The sequence below is a fragment of the Desmodus rotundus genome, chromosome 3 (assembly GCF_022682495.2).
Source record: "Desmodus rotundus isolate HL8 chromosome 3, HLdesRot8A.1, whole genome shotgun sequence".
In the NCBI taxonomy this organism is placed as follows: domain Eukaryota; kingdom Metazoa; phylum Chordata; class Mammalia; order Chiroptera; family Phyllostomidae; genus Desmodus; species Desmodus rotundus.
The window spans coordinates 179,981,224-180,002,734 of record NC_071389.1 but is presented as its reverse complement, the minus strand read 5'-3'; the positions used below and the strand labels follow the sequence as shown (position 1 = coordinate 180,002,734).

At 36.5% G+C, this 21,511-nt stretch overlaps 1 protein-coding gene and 1 pseudogene across 3 annotated transcripts in view; both read right to left on the bottom strand.

The window, feature by feature from the left end:
- Window positions 1-8,534, bottom strand: part of CD163 (CD163 molecule) — a 29,813-nt gene extending 21,279 nt beyond the window's left edge. For all 3 annotated transcript variants that reach the window (XM_045187064.3, XM_024579473.4, XM_053921845.2), the window contains exons 1-4: window positions 8,402-8,534; window positions 6,966-7,052; window positions 5,656-5,976; window positions 1,852-2,172 (exon numbers count right to left, since the gene is read on the bottom strand). In XM_045187064.3, coding sequence (XP_045042999.2) covers window positions 1,852-2,172; window positions 5,656-5,976; window positions 6,966-7,052; window positions 8,402-8,447 — 775 coding nt within the window. In that variant the 5' untranslated portion in view covers window positions 8,448-8,534. The remainder of the gene's footprint in view (window positions 1-1,851; window positions 2,173-5,655; window positions 5,977-6,965; window positions 7,053-8,401) is intronic.
- A 10,778-nt stretch (window positions 8,535-19,312) lies between these two features.
- On the bottom strand, window positions 19,313-19,698 carry LOC112322076 (large ribosomal subunit protein eL22 pseudogene; annotated as a pseudogene).
- Between the last annotated feature and the right edge of the window lie 1,813 nt (window positions 19,699-21,511).

The window sequence follows — 21,511 nt, the reverse complement described above, 5'->3', positions numbered from 1 at the left end:
TTAGGTAGTACCCACACACTCCAGTTTTCCCCTATACTCAACACTCACTTTTGCTTCTGACTGTATTACCTATCCACACTACCTGGTTGGTATATGCCTGGCTCCTTTGTGACCACTTGCTCAGTTTTAAAAGCAAAGCAAAGAGAAAAGACACCTAACCCTTACTGTTTTCACCTTCTCCCAATCAGTATTCCTCAAAGAACAGAATTTAATTCTGAGTAATATCCTGCAATAAATAAATTGGGTTTTTCCTCTGGCTGTTTTAGTTTCTGTTGCAACAACACTCTTTTCCTGTGATTCCTCGGCATGTATAAAACACATTGAGAAGAAATGAGCTGATTGGAGACCTACAAACACTTTGATGGGTAAAGGAAAATGGAAGGTATAGACTGTGTTTTTTCTCCTACCCCAAATTCTTTTTACTTTCTTCAGCTAACAAAATCCATATTTTCTGTAGGAATCCCATTCTTTGTGGTTCAGCTAATAGATGCACCATTGTTCAACAAGAAAAAAAAAAGCCAATTCAAGAAATAAAAAAGAGACCCAGAACCCTGATGGTGTTGTCCAAGTGCTTGAATTCAACATTCATTTCCTGAATTTTTCAGTTCTCTAAATCAATGTTTTCTTACTTTAAAACTAATTTGAATTGAGTTTCCTTCATTCCTACCCCCACCAAAAAAAGATAGCTGGTAAATACAAGGACATTTTTATTCTAACTATATTTTCCTAAACATTCCTTGGAGTTCAAGACACGCTAGGCCTTCTTCAAACTAAGAACTCAGTGGAACCTAATCAACAAAACAAACAAGCAAGCAAAATATAACCAGAGTCATTGAAATAAAGAAGAAACTGAAAGTAACCAGAGGGGAGGTGAGAGAGGATAATGGGGGAAAAGGGGGAAGGGTTGTCAACGAACATGTATATCAAGGACACATTGATGAAACCAAAGGGGGGTAGGAGTGAGGGTGGGAGGTGGGGATGGCTTGGGGGGGGGGAAGTGGCGACAACAATAAAAAAGAGAAAGAAAAGAACTCAAATGAAAAAAGGAGAATGTCACCTCTGCACATACAAATCCATTATCCCTGTCCCCTGATCAGTATGAAAGTCTGTAGACAAACACAGTGCCTGTTCATTATACTTAATACCACAGTAGTAGCATAAATGAGATTTCAATAGGAAAATAACAATTTTGTTTAATCATTTGACTCTGTAAACTTGAACTAATAGTTTGGGAGGAGATGGGTTAGTGGGGCTAAAGAGGGGACTTTTGTAGGTAGAGGATGACAAGAAGGGTGGGAGTGTGGGGGCATCGGAAGTGGCAGTTTGCTTTTAAAATCAACCAGAAAGCAAAATTTGCTAGTTAAGTCATTTCTTCTTTTTTTGTTTCTTCCTTGCTTTTTGGGGGAGGAAGGAGATTGAACTATTTTTTTAAAAACCTTTTATTTATTGATTTTAGAAAGAAAGGAAGGGAGAGAGGGGGAGAGAAAGATCAGTTTGTTGTTTCATTGAATTATGCATTCATTGGTTGACTCTTGTCTGTGCCCTGACCTGGATCACAGCAGACTTGGTGTACAGGGAGGACACCCTAACCAGCTGAGCTACCTAGCCAGGGCTGGATCGAGCTCTTGTTTAAACCCCTCCTTCAATCTTCATTACTTGAATTTCAATTTCACTGTTCACCCTTTTCCCCTAATCTATTTTAATATCAGTTACCTTAAAAACTCCACGGGTATCAGAACTGGAACGTGAAATTAGGTAATGATAAAGTGACAAAGGAAGCAGACTCTTAACACCCCCTCCTTTTGTTTCACCCTCTCTTGGAGAACAGAACAAACACAGATCAGTCCTTACCTAAGCAAATCACTCCGGCATCCTCAGCATGATCACAGTTATGCTTTCCCCATCCTTGGTGTTTGCAGTTCCAGAGAGCTGACTCATTTCCATGGCATACAAGATCATCAAACCAGATTGGCCCAGAACCTTCTCCAAAATTAGCTGAACCAGAGTAACTGATAGCACTTCCACATTCAAGTTGTTTACACACCACAGAAGCATGATCTCTGTTGAAGTTATCATCACACACTGTTCCCCACCGTCCTTGGAATTTGACTTCTATTCTTCCTGAACACCGGTTTCCTCCATTCACCAGTCTCAATTCCAAATTAGATCCATCTAAAACAAAGAAAAGACCAGAGTTCAAAGTGCTATTCACTCAGAAGTAATTTTAGAAAGTAAGATTCCTCAAGACACTTAAAATTTCATGCTTTCCTTAAAATAGTGCCTCTTTTCAGATGCTGCCCATCCTCACATACTGGAGAATTTTGACCTTTTAAAAATAAACTAACAATGAGAATTTTTATCTACATCTACTTACCAAGAACACTGTTTTACAGATTAAATTTACTTTCTGTTCTGTTTCCTTCCTTTACTAGGACAGAGTAAATGCTCTTTTTTTGGTAGAAATAATAAAATTGACTTGAAGTATTTATTTATAAAAAAGTTGATCTTATGCCAGTGCCAGGCTGTTTTGATTACAGTGGCAAACTGACAGTTACCAGACAGGAGGTTGGAGGGGATAATGGGAGGAAAAGGGGGAAGGGTTTTCAGGAGCATCTATAAAGGACACATGGACAAAACCAAAGGGGAGTAGGATCAAGGGTGGGAAGTGGGGATGGCTGGGGCCTGGGGGAATGGGGTGGTAAAATGGAGACAACTGTACCTGAATAACAATTAAATTAAAAAAAATTTAAACTTGAAAAAAATAAAGTTGGTTCATATACAAAACAGTAAAAATGACAAATTGGTAATTTGTTGAACATTTAAGATCTTTATTTTAATCATTATTTGCAAACAATTCAGAGCATGAATAATTGTCTAAAGTTGAACTTGAAATTAAAAAACAGGAAAAAGCAAAAATAAAATGCATAAGCATGCATAATGCAAGAGCACCCTGTGGTATACCAGATTATTAAAAATTGAGGACAGAAATCTATTAAAATAATTCATTTCTTATCAATTTCCTGTTTAAACCAAAGGTTTTTATTTTTCCATCTCCAAAATATCTGGTACCATTTTAGAAAAGAACAGCTTTTTCATTAACAAAGTATTCTCTATACACTTTCTGTTGGATTTTCTGTGAGGACTAAGATACCCAAGAAAAGGAGATTTGCGATGAAATTTTGGGACACATAAAAAACAAAACCAGTTTATTTTGTCCAAATATTTAGAAGACACCTTTTGAAAAAAAAATATTTTTTATTGCTGATCAATTACAGTTGTCTGCATTTTCTCCCCTCCCCCTCCCCCCACCCCAGACAAACCCACCTCCCTCCCCCACCTCCACCCTCCCCCTTGGTTTTGTCCATGTGTCCTTTATAGTAGTTCCTGAAAACCCCTCTCCCCACTATCTCCTCCTCATGCCCCTCTGGCTATTGTTAGATTGTTCTTAACTTCAATGTCTCTGGTTATAGAACCTTTGCACCCCAATGTTCATAGCAGCACAATTTACAATAGTCAAGTACTGGAAGCAACCTAAGTGCCCATCAGTAAATGAGTGGATCAAAAAACTGTGGTACATTTACACAATGGAATTCTACACAGCAGAGAGAAAGAAGGAGCTTATACCCTTTGCAACAGCATGGATGGAACTGGAGAGCATTATGCTAAGTGAAATAAGCCAGGTGGTGAGGGACAAATACCATATGATCTCACCTTTAACTGGAACTTAATCAACAAAAGAAAATAGATGACACCTTTTGAAAAAGTAATTCAATTTGAAAAGCTCTAAACTCCAGGCAAAGACCTCTACTTAACAACATTATTGATTATGAAAAATTAATAATACTTTACAGATAAAAAAACTGGGGTTAGATAATTGGCACAGGATCAAACACGTAGGATGTAGGGCAAAGAAAAATCAGTGGGCACCGGAGTCTATTCTCCTTAGTGTTAGGCTGTATTGCCTGCCCCTGTGCATGTGATGATGATAAAATCTCCCAGGAAGCAGAGGCTCTGAGGACTGAGCATTAATCAGGGTGGAGAATCTCAGAAATGCAGACTCTGAAATCACATGAAACTAGTAAATTGAGTGGTTATGCATTGCTATTATTATGCACCAGTTGAAACTTTATATGTGTAAACTTAGAAAAGGAAGTCTGAGTAACTTCATCCTGAGGCATAAAAAAAAAAACCCAAACCCAGTTAAAAGTACTATGTGCTGTTTCTTAGATTAGAAAGTCAACTCTAAAAACAGCAATAATTATGGTGAGAGCTTGGTAAGATTTATGATGATTTTTAACTTTGCTGTAAATGTTTGATGTATATGTTACTATTGCTTTTCACTGCGTGATTAATATAAAAAGACAAGAAGAAGGAGGAGGAGAGGAAGGAGGGGGAAGGAGGAAGTGAAAGGGAAAATGAGGGGAGGGGGGAAGGGAGAAGAGAGGAAGAGGGAGAAAGGGAAGAGAACTGAATTGTCAAGGTAATGAGAAGCAGTAACCCATGAGAAACCTAACTTTAATTTTTAACACCAAACAGTGTGTCGGTAGCTTTTCGTGTGTTCTCTCATCGATTCTCAGGAATTGAAGTTTAGAAAGATTTAACAACTTGCTCAAAATAATAACATTAATGAGGGGCTGAGCTGGAATTTAGTCCCACATTTTCTAAATATTAGCCTGGGTTGCTCCCAATACACCGCAATGCCTGAGTGGAACTTAGTCTTTCTAAAATCAGTCCTATGAAGGACACGGTCTCCAAGAAGGAGGCTGAGAAGTGAGAGGGCTACATAAAGTTCAATGAAGTGAACAAGAAGAAATGAGAAGCCCAGGAATCTGAACTGGATAAGACAGTTGACCTTAGGATTTGTCAGCAGAAAGGTTTGGCATGATTTTATGAATTATTGTAAGGATAACTGAGATAAAACATAAAATATTCTATAAATTAAAACCACCACATAGCCCTGGCTGGTATGGCTCAGTTGGTTGGAGAGTCGTCCCATTAAACCAAAGGGTTTTGGGTTCGATTCCCAGTCAGGGCACATGCCTAGATTGTGGGTTCAGTCCACAGTTGAGGTACATACGAGAGGCAACTGATTGATGTTTCTCTCTTACATTAATCTTTCTCTCCCTCTCTTCCCCCCTCTCTAAAATCAATGAGCATGTCCATGGGTGAATAGTAAAAAAAAACCCACTGGAAAAAGCAATTATACTTTGTGATACAACCTTCCTCCATAAAGAAGAATTAGTATTTAGTATGTTTATTTCTTGATTCAATAAGTTCATTATCAGTTAGTGGATGAAAAGTTAATAATTTATGAGTCAGTGCATGAAAGCAGCTTTTCACTGGGAAAGAAGAGAAGGAATTACCTTAGATATCATGATTTTTTATGTAGAAGTAGGAGGTCATAGTAGGACTACTGCATATAAAACTGAAGCCAGTCACTTCCCCGTTGATAGAAGTGTTCAGAATCTCTTTTAATTTATTTTTTAATATGGGCTTTGTCATGTGTTTTCTGGTCTTTTAGCAATGGATTGGATAATTTTATACGTGGACTTGACTGCATACAGAAAACTGGCTCCTTTTTGTTTTTAACCCATCTACATATTTTTTTTCCCCACAAAGCATTTCAAGTCAAGAATTTGACTTATCAGGTCTTACTTGAGCAGGTTACTCCAGCATCCTGTTGGTGAGTGCAGTTATGTTTTCCCCAGCCATCATGTTTGCAGTCCCAGAGAGCTGATTCATTCCCTCGACAAAAAACATGATCCATCCAAATGCGTCCAGAGCCTGCACTGGAGTTAGTCCATCCACTGGCTTTGATAGCAGTTGGACATCCTAGTTGCCTACATATCACGGAGACCTCATCCATGTCCCAGCCATTATTACACACAGTTCCCCATTCTTCCTGGACTTTCACCTCCACTCTCCCAGTGCACTTGTTTTCTCCACCCATTAATCTCAGCTCCTTGTCAGTTCCTCCTGCAACAATGGGTAAAGGCAGCAATTGGTCAAGATCCAAAGGGCAAGTAGAGAATTATTATTCTTTAGATTATCTATTTATTTTCCAAATCCAGGTTTGAGAAACATTCCTGGGCCCATCCATGGTGCAATAAGAGAATGCTATTTCATAGGAATTCAAATACGAATATCGGTATCACGAGCTTCAAATTGAACAATGGCATAAACCAGTAAAGCTATGGCTGACACTCTTTATAATGTCAATTTATATAATCTTCATGGAGAGTTTACTATTTGAGTAAGATAGTACAAAATTTTAAAGGGATGAGCTACGTAAGTTTCTCTAAAACCCCAAGATCAGTAGAAAGAAGGCTGATAGTGAGGATGAAAAGACCAATTACAAGGAATTTTACACTTATTTCATATATATGAAAGACACTGTGTTTTAAAAAATACTATTTGAAATCTGACAGAAATGTGTCTACTTAAATGGAAGTTAAGATAGAGATACTTTCCTATTATCTTCTACCCCAAATAAATCCCCTCTCCCCTATACTCCTTCCAAATGTCTCAGCTACCACCTCATGATTACTTTAATAACAGAGAAACCATGGAATATACATCTTGTCTCCATCAATATAATTTTAGATAAGTTTTGGTGCTTACATTTAGTAAAGTGTTCCTAAAATTTTCTCTTGTTTCAATAATTCTTAGGTTTCTGTTCCTTTCTATTGTTCCCTATTTTTTAGTTAGACGTTATTTCAAATTTTTAAGTATAATGTTTTTATTCCCTGTGAGAGTTTATTTTATTTTGGGGGAACTGTGCTATTATTTTGTGCATTTTTGTGTATGTGTCTTATGTTAGGTTCTTATTTTGTGCATTTAAAAGCTGACCCTTTGAAACCATGAAGTATGCTTTTAGATGCTATTGGCCTTCAGGAATTATTTGCTTTTCAATGATTCTTGTCAGAGTGTTCTAAGGCTTCCAGTGTATTTGGCAAAGTACTCACCAAGAGAACCAGTGATCAGAGAGGCACTAAGTACTGAGATCACAGCAATAATGAAGGGACTGAAGTGGACAAAACATCTTCTAAAATCTGAGAAGAAAAGAAAGAGGGCAGAAGTATAGTCTTCCCAAAGAAACCTTGGCAGATGGTTTCAGAGGTTTGAAATTAACAAAGAAGGTCACACCAAAAACAGAAAATCCTTCCTTTTGCATAGCAAAGCACACAGGAAAAATTCATACCCAGAATCATATAGTCTCAGTGAAATAGCTTTGAAAATGTTTGTGTTAGTAGACATCCTAGAGGTGGATAATTATAAAATTTGGGGGTAGAAAAAGAATTGCAAAAGCAACCTTAAAACCTGAAAAGTTGAAAAGACATTAATGAAACTTGGAAGTGGGCAGTTCTTCCTGAAGGTACAGAGCAATATTCAACTACTGTTCCCCTCTCCAAGCCTACCTGATCCACATTGTTACGTGGTAAGTTCCATCAGGTTGGCCATCATTTCCCTGGTACCAGACACAGTGCCTGCTAAATCATAGCTGAACAATACATTGATGGAATCAAGTAACAATGTTTACATTGAAAAACCCAAATACTGGATCTTATCTCCAAATATAGCATAAAGTGCTCTTAAAGCTGCTAGCACTTTGTTTTCTTCTTTCTACAGTAACCTAACAGTAATTTAAAAGTAAAAATGCCATCTCCTTGGCCACGTAGCTCAGTTGATTAGAGCATCATCTTGATACACCAAGTTTGTGGGTTGGATCCATGGTCAGGGCACATACAAAAATCAAACAATGAATACATAAATAAGTGGAACAACAAGTCAATGTTTTCCTCTCTCTCTCTCCCCGCCCTCTTCCGCCCAACTCTCTTTCTGAAGTCATTAAATAAAAATTAAATGAAAATTAAAAAGTAAAAATGGTGTTGTTAACATCAAGCACTCACTTTGGAATAAGTCACTGAACTTTGCACTTAAAATTTATGCTTTCGTGTGACATAGTATAATTCAATTAAAAAAAGCTTTAAAAAAGTAAAAATTCTAAATGAGTTTAACATACCCATTTAAATCATACAGTAGATTTGAACACTCGGGGGTGTTATTCTAAATTTCTTCCAGGTAGTCAACCTTCAATTACTATTCATCCCTACATGTTCTGTCTTATCTAACAAGTACTGTTTTCATACTCAATGCAGTTTAATTTCAGTTCTTAACTTCACCTCAGCACTTTTACAAAACTGATAGCAAATCTAATCTTTATCGTGTATCTTTGATGTAGAATCTATGGTAGATGAGAGGTACTGCCATATAAACATAATGCCTTTTCCCCACTCCTTACTCTCTTGATGCCAGTCACTGTTAAATCCAATCCACTGACTGTCAGGATAATTCAATGCTCTGTTAAAGAATAAGTGTAGAATAAATAAGAAGCTTTTACCAGAAGATCCAGAGTTTTCATGTGGAACCATTCTGAATTTGTCCATTCCAAAGTCTTATGATTTCTAAATCTTCTTCTGTTAGTCCCTAGAAATGTTCTCCTAAAGAGAGGACCACTAAGAATTCTAAAAATCATCTCACTTCCACAAAGAATCATAAGGCTACATAACGGAGGTGGAGTCAACCAAAAAAGGGAAGTCATTAAAAGAGTGAGATTCCCTTTTACTCATGGATTTTTTTTTTAATATGGGGCATAAAACAACCAAAAGAAATTGAGAAAGGTTCACCATAGATTTACAAAAATTAAGGGGAAATATTAACACATACATTGTTGTTGAGTTAAATACTTCAAATTTTTGCACTTTGTTTTACCAGCAATTTTCAACCTTGTTCATGTCATGGAACATGTAAACTAACTACTAAAATCCTGCAGCACACCAAAAAAATATTATATTTTTTGCCGATCTGACAAAGAATAGGTATGATTTTGATTCATTCTCACTAGACTGCTATAATTGTGTTGGTTGTTACCATTCTTTCATTTGACAAACTAGGGGAAAAATGTCAGTACCCCTTATTCTGAAGGTTTGGGGGTGGCACCTTCTGAGAGGAGAAGTGAGACAAAGTTCAAGGAAGAAAAGAGAACCAGGCTGTCTCTTTCCAAGAGTGTTGCTATACCACCAGAACCATGGGAGAAAAGCTGTGAACACCCGTGAGTCCCTGGTCTCGATGTGGACTCCTTTTAATTTTACCACTATGGAGGTGTTAGGCATATACTTGAAGTTCATTATAATTGTTTCAGTCTCACACAGGAGGAAGAGCCAACAACACGCAAAGCAACTGGGGAAAAAAAAGCAGTATTCCTGACTAAATAGTCAGGTATTGCATGCTTTACATTTAAAAATTCTTGTGGTGTGGCACACCGGTTGAAAATCACTGTTTTAGACTAATATATTAGAAACAAAAATAGCCAATTGTTATGTAGTTACATGATATCAAAAGACTAACGTAAAATAAGCAAAATATTATTAAATAATTAATGTCTTATCATTATACCAGTTTTAATGACTTCCCTAATTAAATGTGTTTAATGAATAGCTTTATTTACATTGTATATAGTCAGCATTGATTTTCCTTTTCTTCTTTTTTAAATTGTATTTTATTGATTATGCTATTATGGTTGTCCTCATTTTCCCCCCTTTGCCTCTTCCACCCAGCACTGCCCATTCCCTCAGGCAATCCCCCCCCATTGTTCATGGTTGTTTTTGTGTATTAGGTAGAGCTGCTTTTACTCCCTGTCTTAGTAGATGGCCTATTATAGAAAAGTGCACCTGCAAATTGTATCAGACAGAGCCTTAGGTAATCGCCAGGGCAGGGCTACCCATGTCACTGCTCTGTGGCTCTGTGTGGAGGAGAGCTTAGAGAGGGGACAATGCTGCAGTCTGGCCTCTGTAGTTTTGTACCATAGGGAGATGTCTCCCAGTACTGGCCCTGATGCTAGTCACTTCGATTTCTATCCATATGCCACTGGTGCCCTTCCAGTTGTTTCCTTGGTGCTGAATCCCAGAGGGAGTGAGTCTGTGTAAGCCCTAAGTCTGTTGTGGGCTCTTTAAAAGGAGTCTCCTGAGAATCCTGCAGTTTGTTCCACTGCCCTAACTTCCACTAGTTTTTATAGCCAGAAGTTATGGGGACTTATCTTCCTGGAGCTGTAACACTGTGCTGGGTGGTCTGGCATGTGCTGGGATCCCTCACTCCAGAGGTATCCCTCCCGATTTTTATCCACCACACATGGATGTGGGACAGCCCATGCCATGTCTCTGCACCTCTCCGCCCCACTCCACCATACCTCTCCACCTCTCTGTGCCTCACCATGCCTTGCCACCCCTCCTACCCTTCTGGATGAAGGTGGCTTCTTTAAATCCTTGGTTGTCAGACTTCCATACAGCTGGATTTTCTGACAATTCTGGTTGATATTTGTATTGTAGTCCAGTTGTAGTTTTTGCTGTGGCTGTGCATGGAGGCAGGCTTGTATATGTATACCTCCATCTGGACCAAAAGTCAAAAGTGGATTTTAGAGCAAGAAAGATTTCTAGGGATAAAGAAAATCATTTTATAATGTCAAATGGGTCCATTTATTAAGGGTACATACCAATTCTAAATATTTGTAAAATTAACATCAGAGCTTTAAAATCCATGAAGTAAATACTTATTCAACTGCAAGTAGAAATAGCAAATTCACAATTATAGTAGATTTAAATCTTTCTCTCTCAATAATTGATAGAATATGAAGAAAATCAGTAAGAATACAGTAAAACTGAACAACACTATCAATCAATTTAACCTGATCAACATTTACAGAACATTTATTCAATAACAACAGAACATACATTATTTTCAGGGGAATACAAAACATTTCCTAAGATAGATAATCCTTTTGGACATATAAAAATTCTCAACAAATTTAAAATAATTCAAATCATACAAGATATCTTTTCTAATCACAATTCAATGAAATTAAAAATATGTAATAAATATCTCTGGAATACCTGAAATATTTTGAAACTAAATAGTTCAATTTTAATAATCCAATGACCAAGGAAGACTTAAAGGAAATTAGAATATATTTATGAATAAATGAAAATACAAATACAACATCAAAATGTGTGCATTGTCGCTAAAATAGTACATAGGGAAATTTATAGCACAAAACACCTATATTAAAAAAGAAGAAAGGTCTCAAATAAATGACATTATTTTTTGTGTTAGGAAACTAGAAAAAGGAGAAAATTTCAACTCAAAGTAAATAGAAGATAGGAAATAGTAAAGATCCAAACAGAAATCAATGACATAGAGAACACAAAAACAGGGAAAATAAATGCAACCAAAACCTGGTTCTTTGAAAATTAAAATCAAATGCAAAACTAAAGCCAGACTAGTCACATAAAAGAAAAACATAAATTGCCAATAGTAAGAATGGGTATCAATGTAAAGTCTATAGAATTAAAAGGATAGCAAGAAAATATTATGAAAACTTTTTTCCAATAAATTGACAGTTTATATGAAAAGGAAAAATTCCTTAAAGAACAATAACTACAATAACTACAAAAGCCCACTGGAAAAAAAAATAACCTGAAGATATTGAACTTACTTAAAATCTTCCATCAATAAAAATTCCAAGCCCACTGGTAAATTTTAATAAATACTTAAAAAAATACTAATTCCAAACAAACATTACCAAGAAATAAAGACTAGTGAGTACTTTTTAAAATGTTCTGTGAGGCCAGCATATCTTGATATTACAACCAGAAAAAGATATTACCAGGAAAGAAAATTACATATGAATATCTCTCACAAATGTATGTGTAAAACAATCTGGATAAAAGTTAGCAAATGAAATGAAACAATACATAAAAAGGATAATATATTATGACCAAGTAGGATTTATCCCAGGAATAGAAGGTTAGTTGAACATTATATTAAAATCCTTAGACAGAAAAAATAATTCAATCAGCTTGTTATTAAAAAAAAAAAGCCTTTCACAAAATGTAATGTCAGTTCCCAATAAAAAAACTCTTAGTATTAGCCCTGACTGGTGTAGTTCACTGGGTTGTGCATCATTCCATGGACCAAAAGGTCACTGGTTCAACCAAAAGGGCACATGCCTGGGTTGTGGGCCAGGTCCCCAGTTAGGGGCATGCTACAGCCAATTGATCGATGTTTCTCCCCCTCTCTTTCTCCTTCGCTGTCCCCTCTCTAAAAGTAAATTAGTTAACCAATTTAAAAAAAAACTCTCAGCATTCTAGGTATTTAAAGGGAATCTAAAAAACCTACAACTAATATCATAATGTTGAAAGACTGAATACTTCCTCTCTAAGATCAAGAACAGGACAAAAATGTCCACTTTCACCATTTCCACTCAGTGCAATCAGGGAAGAAAAATAAATAAAAGGCATCCATATTGAAAATAAAGAAATAAACAGGCTTTATCTGCAATGACATGGCTGTCAGTGTAGGATATATATAAAAAACTATTAAAACTAATAATTGAGATTATCAAGTTTGCAAGAAACAAGATTGACATACAAAAATTAAGTGAGAAACTTAGAAATTTAAATTGAAAACATAAATTCTATTTGTAATAACATAAAAATTATACAGAATATTTATGGATAAATCTGAACAAAAATGTGAAAGTTCTAAATATTTTCAACTTTACAATATTGCTGAGAAAAATTAAAGGCTTAAAATTGAAGAGATATACTATATTCTTGGAGCAGTAGACATTATTGTTAAGATTTCAGTGCTCTCCAAATTGACTCACAAATTCAATAAAATCAAAGTTAATATCTCTGTTGGCATTTTTGATAAACATTGGCAAATTGATTTTAAAATTTATTTGGAAGTGCAAAGGGTATAGAAAGCAAAACAATTTGAAAACAATGAACAAGTGTTGAAATGTGAACACTAACCTATTTCAAGACATTTTATAAAGCCACCATAATAAAGACAGTGCTGTGTTAAAAAAAAAACCTCTATATATAAATTGCAGGGTTATAGTATTAATTTATAAATCATAGAACAAGTCCATGCCTTTTCCTTACTCAGTCTTCCACTAGCCTACCATAGGGAATATATGTTTTATTCTTAATTTGCCTAAATTATAGTCTCTTTGTAATGCTGAGCAAGCTCAAATTCAATTTTTCCCATTTTAAGGTGCTAGCAATCACTGAATGAACAGTCACATTAATTGTCCATTTTTCTGTTGCGGTTCATAGGGAATGGCCATCAAGACCTAATTATCCTTTGTAACAGAGTGTCAGGACTCCCTCAGCTTCAGATTCTTCAACTATTATTTTTCAGCCTTTCTGGAAAGTTTTTCATCCCTCACATCTGATTTTTTTTTTTTTTAATCCCCAGAGTCTTTTGAGTCTTATATGCTCTTGGCCTTAATTAACTCAACATTATCCCTATTCTTAGATTAGTTTCACTTAATATTCCAGCATTTTGAGTTTAAATTTAAGCTACACATTTGCAAACTCATCATTTATAATGAACATATAAAATGTGGATGTTTTCGTAATATGGTACAGGATTGAGTGCACATGAATAGTTTAATGCAGGCAGTTTTTAAACTAATAGTTGGTTTTTATTTCATCATACTTTGATTTTTTTCACCCCATTCTAGTAATTTGACTTCTGCTTTCTACATGCCTTATGACAGACAACCTTTGTCATTACCAGTTCCAGAAATTTGTTCCATGTGGTCTACTTTGCTTCACTTACTATTTTGATTATCTCTCCAAATCAATGAATGCTTCAAGACTGAGGGTCCTGCCTCCCAACAGACATTTATGAGTCACAAGCAAGATATTCTCTTTATACTATTGTACCACCACCCAGACACTGGATATCTTTCTTTTTTTTTTTTACTCCAGCAATTGCTATGACTAAGTTACTTAATATCACAGCATTATGGTTCACAACTGACTTACATTGTTGAGCATAAACTGTTTTCCTATACTAGGTAACATTATAAATTCCCTTATACATTTATGGTCCCCCTGAAAATTATCATTTGCTTAGCCTTTCATTTGCTCTTAAGCTAATCAAACACAATCATAATCTTTGTACACAGCAGCTATTGCATACATGTTGTGGAAAATGCCACATTTCTTTCTTCTTGTTCTCAATCTTTTGCTCCATATCTCCTGTAATGTAAGCTTTGCTCTAAATCTGGTCTCTGATTTTATTGCTTGTAGCTTAGATTTCATGTTAGTACTTGACACCTTCAGCATTTGATATTTGAGTTTCCCAATGTTCTTCAGCATAGACTGGCAATTCCAGCTTTTTCCTTTTAAGAGATCCTGTGAGAAAGCAGTTTATATTCACAATTTGCTTTTCTTCTCACCCAACTAAACTTAATACAATATGGTATCTGCTCCATATTTTATATTTTTCCATTTAATAAAAGATATATTGAAATGTCTACTCAGGTCAAGTACTCTATTAGTTTCTTGGAATACGTTAGGAATTAATTTATTCAGTGTTTAATCTCATTAAACATAAAGTCCAGAATGAATGATAGACATAAACATGAGTGAATAAAGCATTATATGTAATATATAGAGATGATGGAATGTAGTGGTAGGTTCATCAGTGTTTAATTATTGCTAAAAATAAATGATTGACTGGCTAAATAAGTAAATAAGGTATATGCATGTATAAATAATCACAATGTGTTATAGTGTAAGTATCATTGATTAAGTTATATCTGTTTGAGATCCAAGGATAGACAAAGAGGAAAACAAGTGGATATGAACAAAATACACTTTGGAGTCTAAAAGATAGACTTTGATGTTTGGTGATGAAGGGGCAAAAGAATTCAAGTTTATGAATTGAACTACTAATAAGGTTGGCATTGACTATGACAAGGAACACAGGAGGAAGGGCAGATTTGTAATGAAAGCTGGTGAGTTTTAAGATTGAGCATGTGAGGTTTGAAGTCTCTTTGAGACATGCAAGAGTGGAAAATGTGTGAGATATAAGCAATTAGTAATCATAGAGGCGGAATCTGGACTAGAGATATAGGTTTAGGAGTATGAAGATGGCAATTGAAGACAGAAATCAAAGAGATCAATTATGACAAGAACATGGGTAATGATGAACATCTAAGAAATTCCAACACAGAATGGTTGGAGACAGGGAAAAAGTTTTCAAAAGAAACAGAGAAAGAATGCTTATAATATATATGCTGGAAGGAGAGGACTCATAGTCACAAAAAGAAATTAATAGAAACCAAAGCAGAGACTAATCCATTTGTCAAACTATGTCGATGTATCAAATAAGATGAGGACTGAAAACAGTTTTTTGGATTTGTTATATAAAATCAATAATGAATTTGGTGAAAAGAGTTTCAGTGAAGTGATTATTTTCCTATGAAATATGAATAAATGGCATAGCAGTAACTGAGATAGTGTGGGCAGAATGACAGAACTGAGGGTGAGGACTGAGACAATTCTTTAAAAGGGACTAGTTAAAGACCATGTATATATGACCCATGGACAACAGTGTGGGAATTGACTGAGGGAGTGGGGGGTGGGATGGGCAGAGGAGGGCAAAGGCCAAAAATGGGACAACTGTAATAAATTCACAATTAAAAAATCTTTTAAAAAATGGTTTGTATCTGCTCAGTTGTGTCACATTTTTTCCAACAGTGGTTACAACCATGGGAGGTAGGCTAGATGAGAAACAGGAGAAAGTAAAATTCAGCTACCCTATTTCTTTCAGACAGTCACTCAGAACTTCTTCATCATTTGTGAGAATTCATCATTCTTACTACTTCCAGAAGCAATTACACTGCAGCCTACCAAGAAAGGACTACTTCCCATATTCTCTATCCCACTTAAAAAAAAAAAAAACAAAACACAAAAACCAAAAACAAAACCAGACCACTGTGCAAATGACTTGTAGCCTTTGTGGAAACATTCTAAAGAAATGCTAGAGAAGACAAGTTCTCTTACTCTTAACTGACCACTGCAATTTCCTGGAACAGATACAGTAAAAGCTTGGCTGAAAGTAGAGTCAACAGTTAGTGGATTCAGAAAGTGTCTCTTAAAGGAATATGAGCAAGTTCAACCTGAGTCATCTTAGAAATGGAAAACAAAGAAGGTAATTTTAAACTTAATTTATCAGAAAAGTGAATACAGAAAAACAGCAACATAGAGCAGATGAAAGTCTTTACCTGGTTGCATTGGTTTCAGTCTTCTATTGCCATAAAATATGTGTATATAGCTCCAGTGGCACCTTCTCAAAACAATAAAAGATTTATGAATTCAACCAGTATACTTTTATAAGAAGTAACTGGAGTCATCATGAAATTAAGTTTGAATTCTTGACCTGCTAGTCTGAACCAATAAAAGAAGGAAGGAGGAGAGAACCAAGATGGCGGCGTAGGTAGACACACTGCGCCTCCTCGCACAACCAGAACTGACAGAGAATCGAACGGCAAGGGGGTCAGACACCAAGGAAATACAAAATAAACATTCATCCAGACCGGTAGGAGGGGCGGAGACGGGCACTGGGGTGGAGAGGACTCGCGTAGCTGTGGCGGGACTGAGACTGGCGGAGTGTGGGACAAATGGGGCAGGCAGTCCGAGCACTAGCAGACCCTGCGGCCCAACATTCGCACAGATAAACTGAGAGGGCCGGACTCAGAGTGGCGGAGAGCGGGGCAGGCAGAGTGCGGGTAGCACACCGCAGCCCCACATTCGAACATAGATAAACCCTACGAATGGCGGGGAGTGAAGCAGACCGCGCAACCCAGGGCTCCAGCTCCGGGAAATAAAGCCTCAAACCTTTTATTGAAAATGCCCTTGGGGGTTGGGGAGGCAGCAGGAGAGACTCCCAGCCTCACAGGAGAGGTCGCTGGAGAGACCCACAGGGGCCTAGGGCATGCACAAGCCCACCCACTCGGGAACCAGCACCAGAGGGGCCCAATTTGATTGTGGGTAGTGGAGTGAAAGATTGAAATCCAGAGGAGAGTGAGGCGGGCACCATTGCTCCCTCTCGGCCCCTCCCCCATGTACAGCACAGCAACCAGCGTTACCCCGCCCCGGGGAACACCTAAGGCTCCGCCCCTTTAAGTAACAGACGCGCCAAGACAAAAAAAGAAAAAAAAAAATGGCCCAAATGACAGAACACTTCAAAGCTCCAGAAAAAATACAACTAAGCGAGGAAGAGATAGCTAACCTATCGGATGCACAGTTCAAAGCACTGGTTATCAAGACGCTCACAGAATTGGTTGAATCTGTTCGAAAAACACATGAAAAAATGAAGCCTATGCTAAGAGAAACAAAGGAAAATGTACAGGGAATCAATAGTGATGCGAAGGAAACTGGAACTCAAATCAATGGTGAGGACCAGAAGGAAGAAAGAAACATCCAACCAGAAAAGAATGAAGAACCAAGAATTTGGAAAAATGAGGAGAGGCTTAGGAACCTCCAGGACATCTTGAAACGTTCCAACATCCGAATTATAGGGGTGCCAGAAGGAGAAGAGGAAGAACAAAAAATTGAAAACTTATTTGAACAAATAATGAAGGAGAACTTCCCTAATCTGGCAAAGGAAACAGACTTCCAGGAAGTCCAGGAAGCTCAGAGAGTCCCAAAGAAGCTAGACCCAAGGAGGAACACACCAAGGCACATCATCATTACATTACCCAAGATTAAATGCAAGGACCTACATCCAAGATTACTGTATCCAGCAAAGCTATCATTTAGAATGGAAGGGAAGATAAAGTGCTTCTCAGATAAGGTCAAGTTAAAGAACCTCATCATCACCAAGCCCTTATTATATGAAATGTTAAAGGGACTTACCTAAAAAAAAGAAGATCAAAAATAGGAACAGTAAAAATGACAGCAAATTCACAGTTATTAATGACCACACCTAAAACCAAAACAAAAGAAAACTAAGCAAACAACTAGAACAGAAACAGAACCACAGAAATGGAGATCACATGGAGGATTATCAGCAGGGGAGTGGGAGGGGGAGAGGGGGGAAAGGTACAGAGAATAAGTAGCATAAATGGTAGGTAGAAAATAGACAGGGGGAGGGTAAGAATAGTGTAGGAAATGTAGAAGCCAAAGAACTTATATACATGACCCATGGACATGAACTATAGGGGGGGAATGTGGGAGGGAGGGGTGGGCAGGATGGAGTGGAGTTGGGGGGGGAATGGGACAACTGTAATAGCATAATCAATAAATATATTTTAAAAAAGAAGGAAGGAGAAGCATGAGTCTTTTGCTACAGTACTTGAAAGATCAATTTACTTGCATCATAAAAAAAATGACAAAAACACATTTTTTTAATTTTCATTTTTGACTCACTATAGGGTTGCTTTATTGTCTTCTTCATGACTTTAAGTTTGCATAAATTCAATTCATATGTAAGATTTTAGGAACAAATCTCTTTTGTAGACTGAGGAAAACCATATTGAGTCAGATATTCAATGTACAGTTCTAACTTGCAAAAATTTTTTCTTAGTTCCTTTTTTATTGTGCTATTACAGTTGTCCCAATTTTCTCCATTTGAGTTCCTCTGCCCATCCCACACCCCACTCCCACAATCAATTCCCACATCAAAATAAATCAACAAACAACAAGTGCTGGTGAGGATTTGGAGAGAAGGGAACCCTAGTGTACTGTTGGTGGGAATGCAGACTGGTGCAGCAACTAGGGTGGGGGGGAGTGATGGAGGGAAAATGGAGACAACTGTACTTGAACAATAATTTAAAAATCTAAAAAAAATTAATGAAATTAAGAAAGCAAGTTTAAAAAAGAAAAAAAAGAAAACAGTATGGAATTTCCTCAAAAAGACTACAAATGGAACTGCCTTTTGACCCAGCAATTCTACTGCTTGGAATATACCCTAAGAATCCAGAATCACTAATTCAAAAGAACTTATGCACCCCTATGTTCATAGCAGCACTATTTACAATAGCCAAGTGCTGGAAATAGCCTACGTGCCCATCAGCAAATGAGTGGATCAAAAACTGTGGTACAACTTAGACAATGGAATACTATAGAGCAGAAAGAAAGAAGGAACTCCTACCTTTCATGACAGCATGGTTGGAACTAGAGAAGATTATGTTGAGTGAAATAATCCAGTCAGTGAAAGACAAATACAATATAATCTCACCTACAGGTTTCTGATGAACAAAATAAACTAACAAACAAAATAGAACCATAGGCATGGAAACATGTAACAGACTGACAGTGACCAGAGCGGAAGGGGAAAGGGGATAATGGTGGAAAAAAGGGGAAGAGACTAGTCAAAAAGACATTTTATTTTATTTTTTTGATTCCTAGGTTTTATTCAAGAACTCATACAAAATGTGTCAGATAAATGAGTTTTAACCCTCATCTTCCTCCCCTTCATCTTCCTGGTTTATCTGGAAGTAATGCAGTTCGTAACTCTCTTTGCTCTTAGCAACTATATGCAATCAGTCATGTAGATGATTCTTCTTCAAATATTTTTTGTGAGATATTTCAAATACCTTTTGGAAAAAGGCACTTCAGAAGTTACAGTGATCTTACTTTTGCTTCTTTCAATGGTTACAACCTCTCCACCAAGGTTCCCAGCTTTTCCATTCACTTTGATTCTCTCCTGAAGGAATTGCTAAAAATTGGCAGCATCCATGATTCCATCTTCTACAGGGTAGGTGCAGTCAAGGGTGAACTTCAAAACCTGCTTCTATTTTTTGGCACCCTTTGCCTCAAGCTTTTTCATGGGAACCATGGCAGCCATGGAGAGAGAAAGGGAGTTGTGCAAACTGCCTCAAAAAGACATTGTAAATCAACATGTGTATTCAAGACTCATAGTTAGTTTCACGACACTCTAAATCTTAATTTCAGCATGTGATAAAATTATATTTTACAATCTTTTGTCTGTTTATTTTTATTTTAATTTAGAAAAGTAGTTCCACAAAATTTTATTTGCTTTTTCTCTTATGTGATTCCCTTTCCTAAGTTGTCAGATCAAATACAACTTTCACCTTTAGTAACTTTTTACAAAAGCATTTCCTACAGTTCATTTTTTCTATAAAAAATAAATTTTAACAGCTTTTACTAAAATTAGAATTATTTTCAGATATTGAAAAATTCACCTGTGGGTGTGAAGATATTTATAAAATTTAGCCATCTGGATTAAATGATTTTTGAAATATATATCAATTTTCACCTTTTCCTACTAAGAGTGAAAATACTTGTATTTATTTTCTACTCTACAACAACTACCTTGAAAAATTTACTTTGCTGGGTTTTTTTTCTAATATCTATCTTTTCTTTTTTTTAATATCTACTCTGATCAGACTCCCACTTCCTCTTTTTCCACCCAATTTGTCTTCCAAGTTCATCAGTAACTTCCTTGTTGCTAAATCCAGTGGTCTTTTCTCAATCTTCATCTTACTTGACCTATTTGCATCAATCAGTACTTTTTCTTCCTGGAAATAATTTGTTCATGTGACTTCCCAAACACCACTCTCTCATGGCTTGCTTTTTAACTTGTCCCTCTTTCCAAGTTTCCTTTGCTTGTTCTTTCTTTTCTCCCTGACCTCTGAATGTTGGTGTGCTCCAGGGGTCAATCCCTGGAAAAGTTCCCTCTTTGTCTACCATTGCATCCTTGGCCTTCTGAACCAATGTCACATAAACACTGATGACCTCCCAATACACATCTCCAAATACACATCTCCAATCTGGGTCTCATCCCTGAATTCCAAATTTCTACTTGACTGTCAAATATCTCAAACTTAATGTTGCCCAAGCTGAAATCTTAATCTACCTCTTTCCCATAAGCTTTTCTATCTGTGGTCTGCTGCATCTCAGGGAATAGCAGCTTTATCTTTCCAATTTTTAAGCCAAAAACCTTATAGTCATGTTTTGACTCTTTTTCCCCCTCTCAAGCCCAGATATAATCAGCAAATTCTACCTAGTCTTTCCGACTATAACCAGAATCTGAGTACTTTTCACCACCTCTACTATTACCACCCTGTTCCTAGCCAACATCCTCTCCTTACTAAATGTTTCTCCCCTTTTCCAGCCTTGATCTTCTATAGCAACATTTTCCAGTGAAAACAGAATGTTAGCCATAAATGTCATTTATATTTTATTTTTTAAAGATTCTATTTATTTATATTTTTAAAATTTACTTTTACACAGTGGGGAAGGGAGGGAGAAAGAGGCTCATTTATATTTTAGAAGCCACATTTAAAAAGTAAAAAGACCCTATGAAAATTGTTTTGTGTTTGTATTTAACCCACTATAGTCAATATAGTATCTTTTCACTGTGTAACAAATATAAAATCATGAATGAGATTTTTACATTCATTTTTGGTACATTTTAGGTTTTGACATTTAGTGTATACTTTATACTTATATGCCATCTAGATTTGAACTAGCCATATTTCAAGTGCTCAACAGCTACATGTGGCTAGTCGTTACCATACTGGACAGTAGAGTTCTAGAGTATATTTCTTAACAAGTTTTTTAAGAAATCAGATCTGTTCAAAATGCTGTGATTTTTTTTAAATTTACTTGAATAATACCAAAAGACT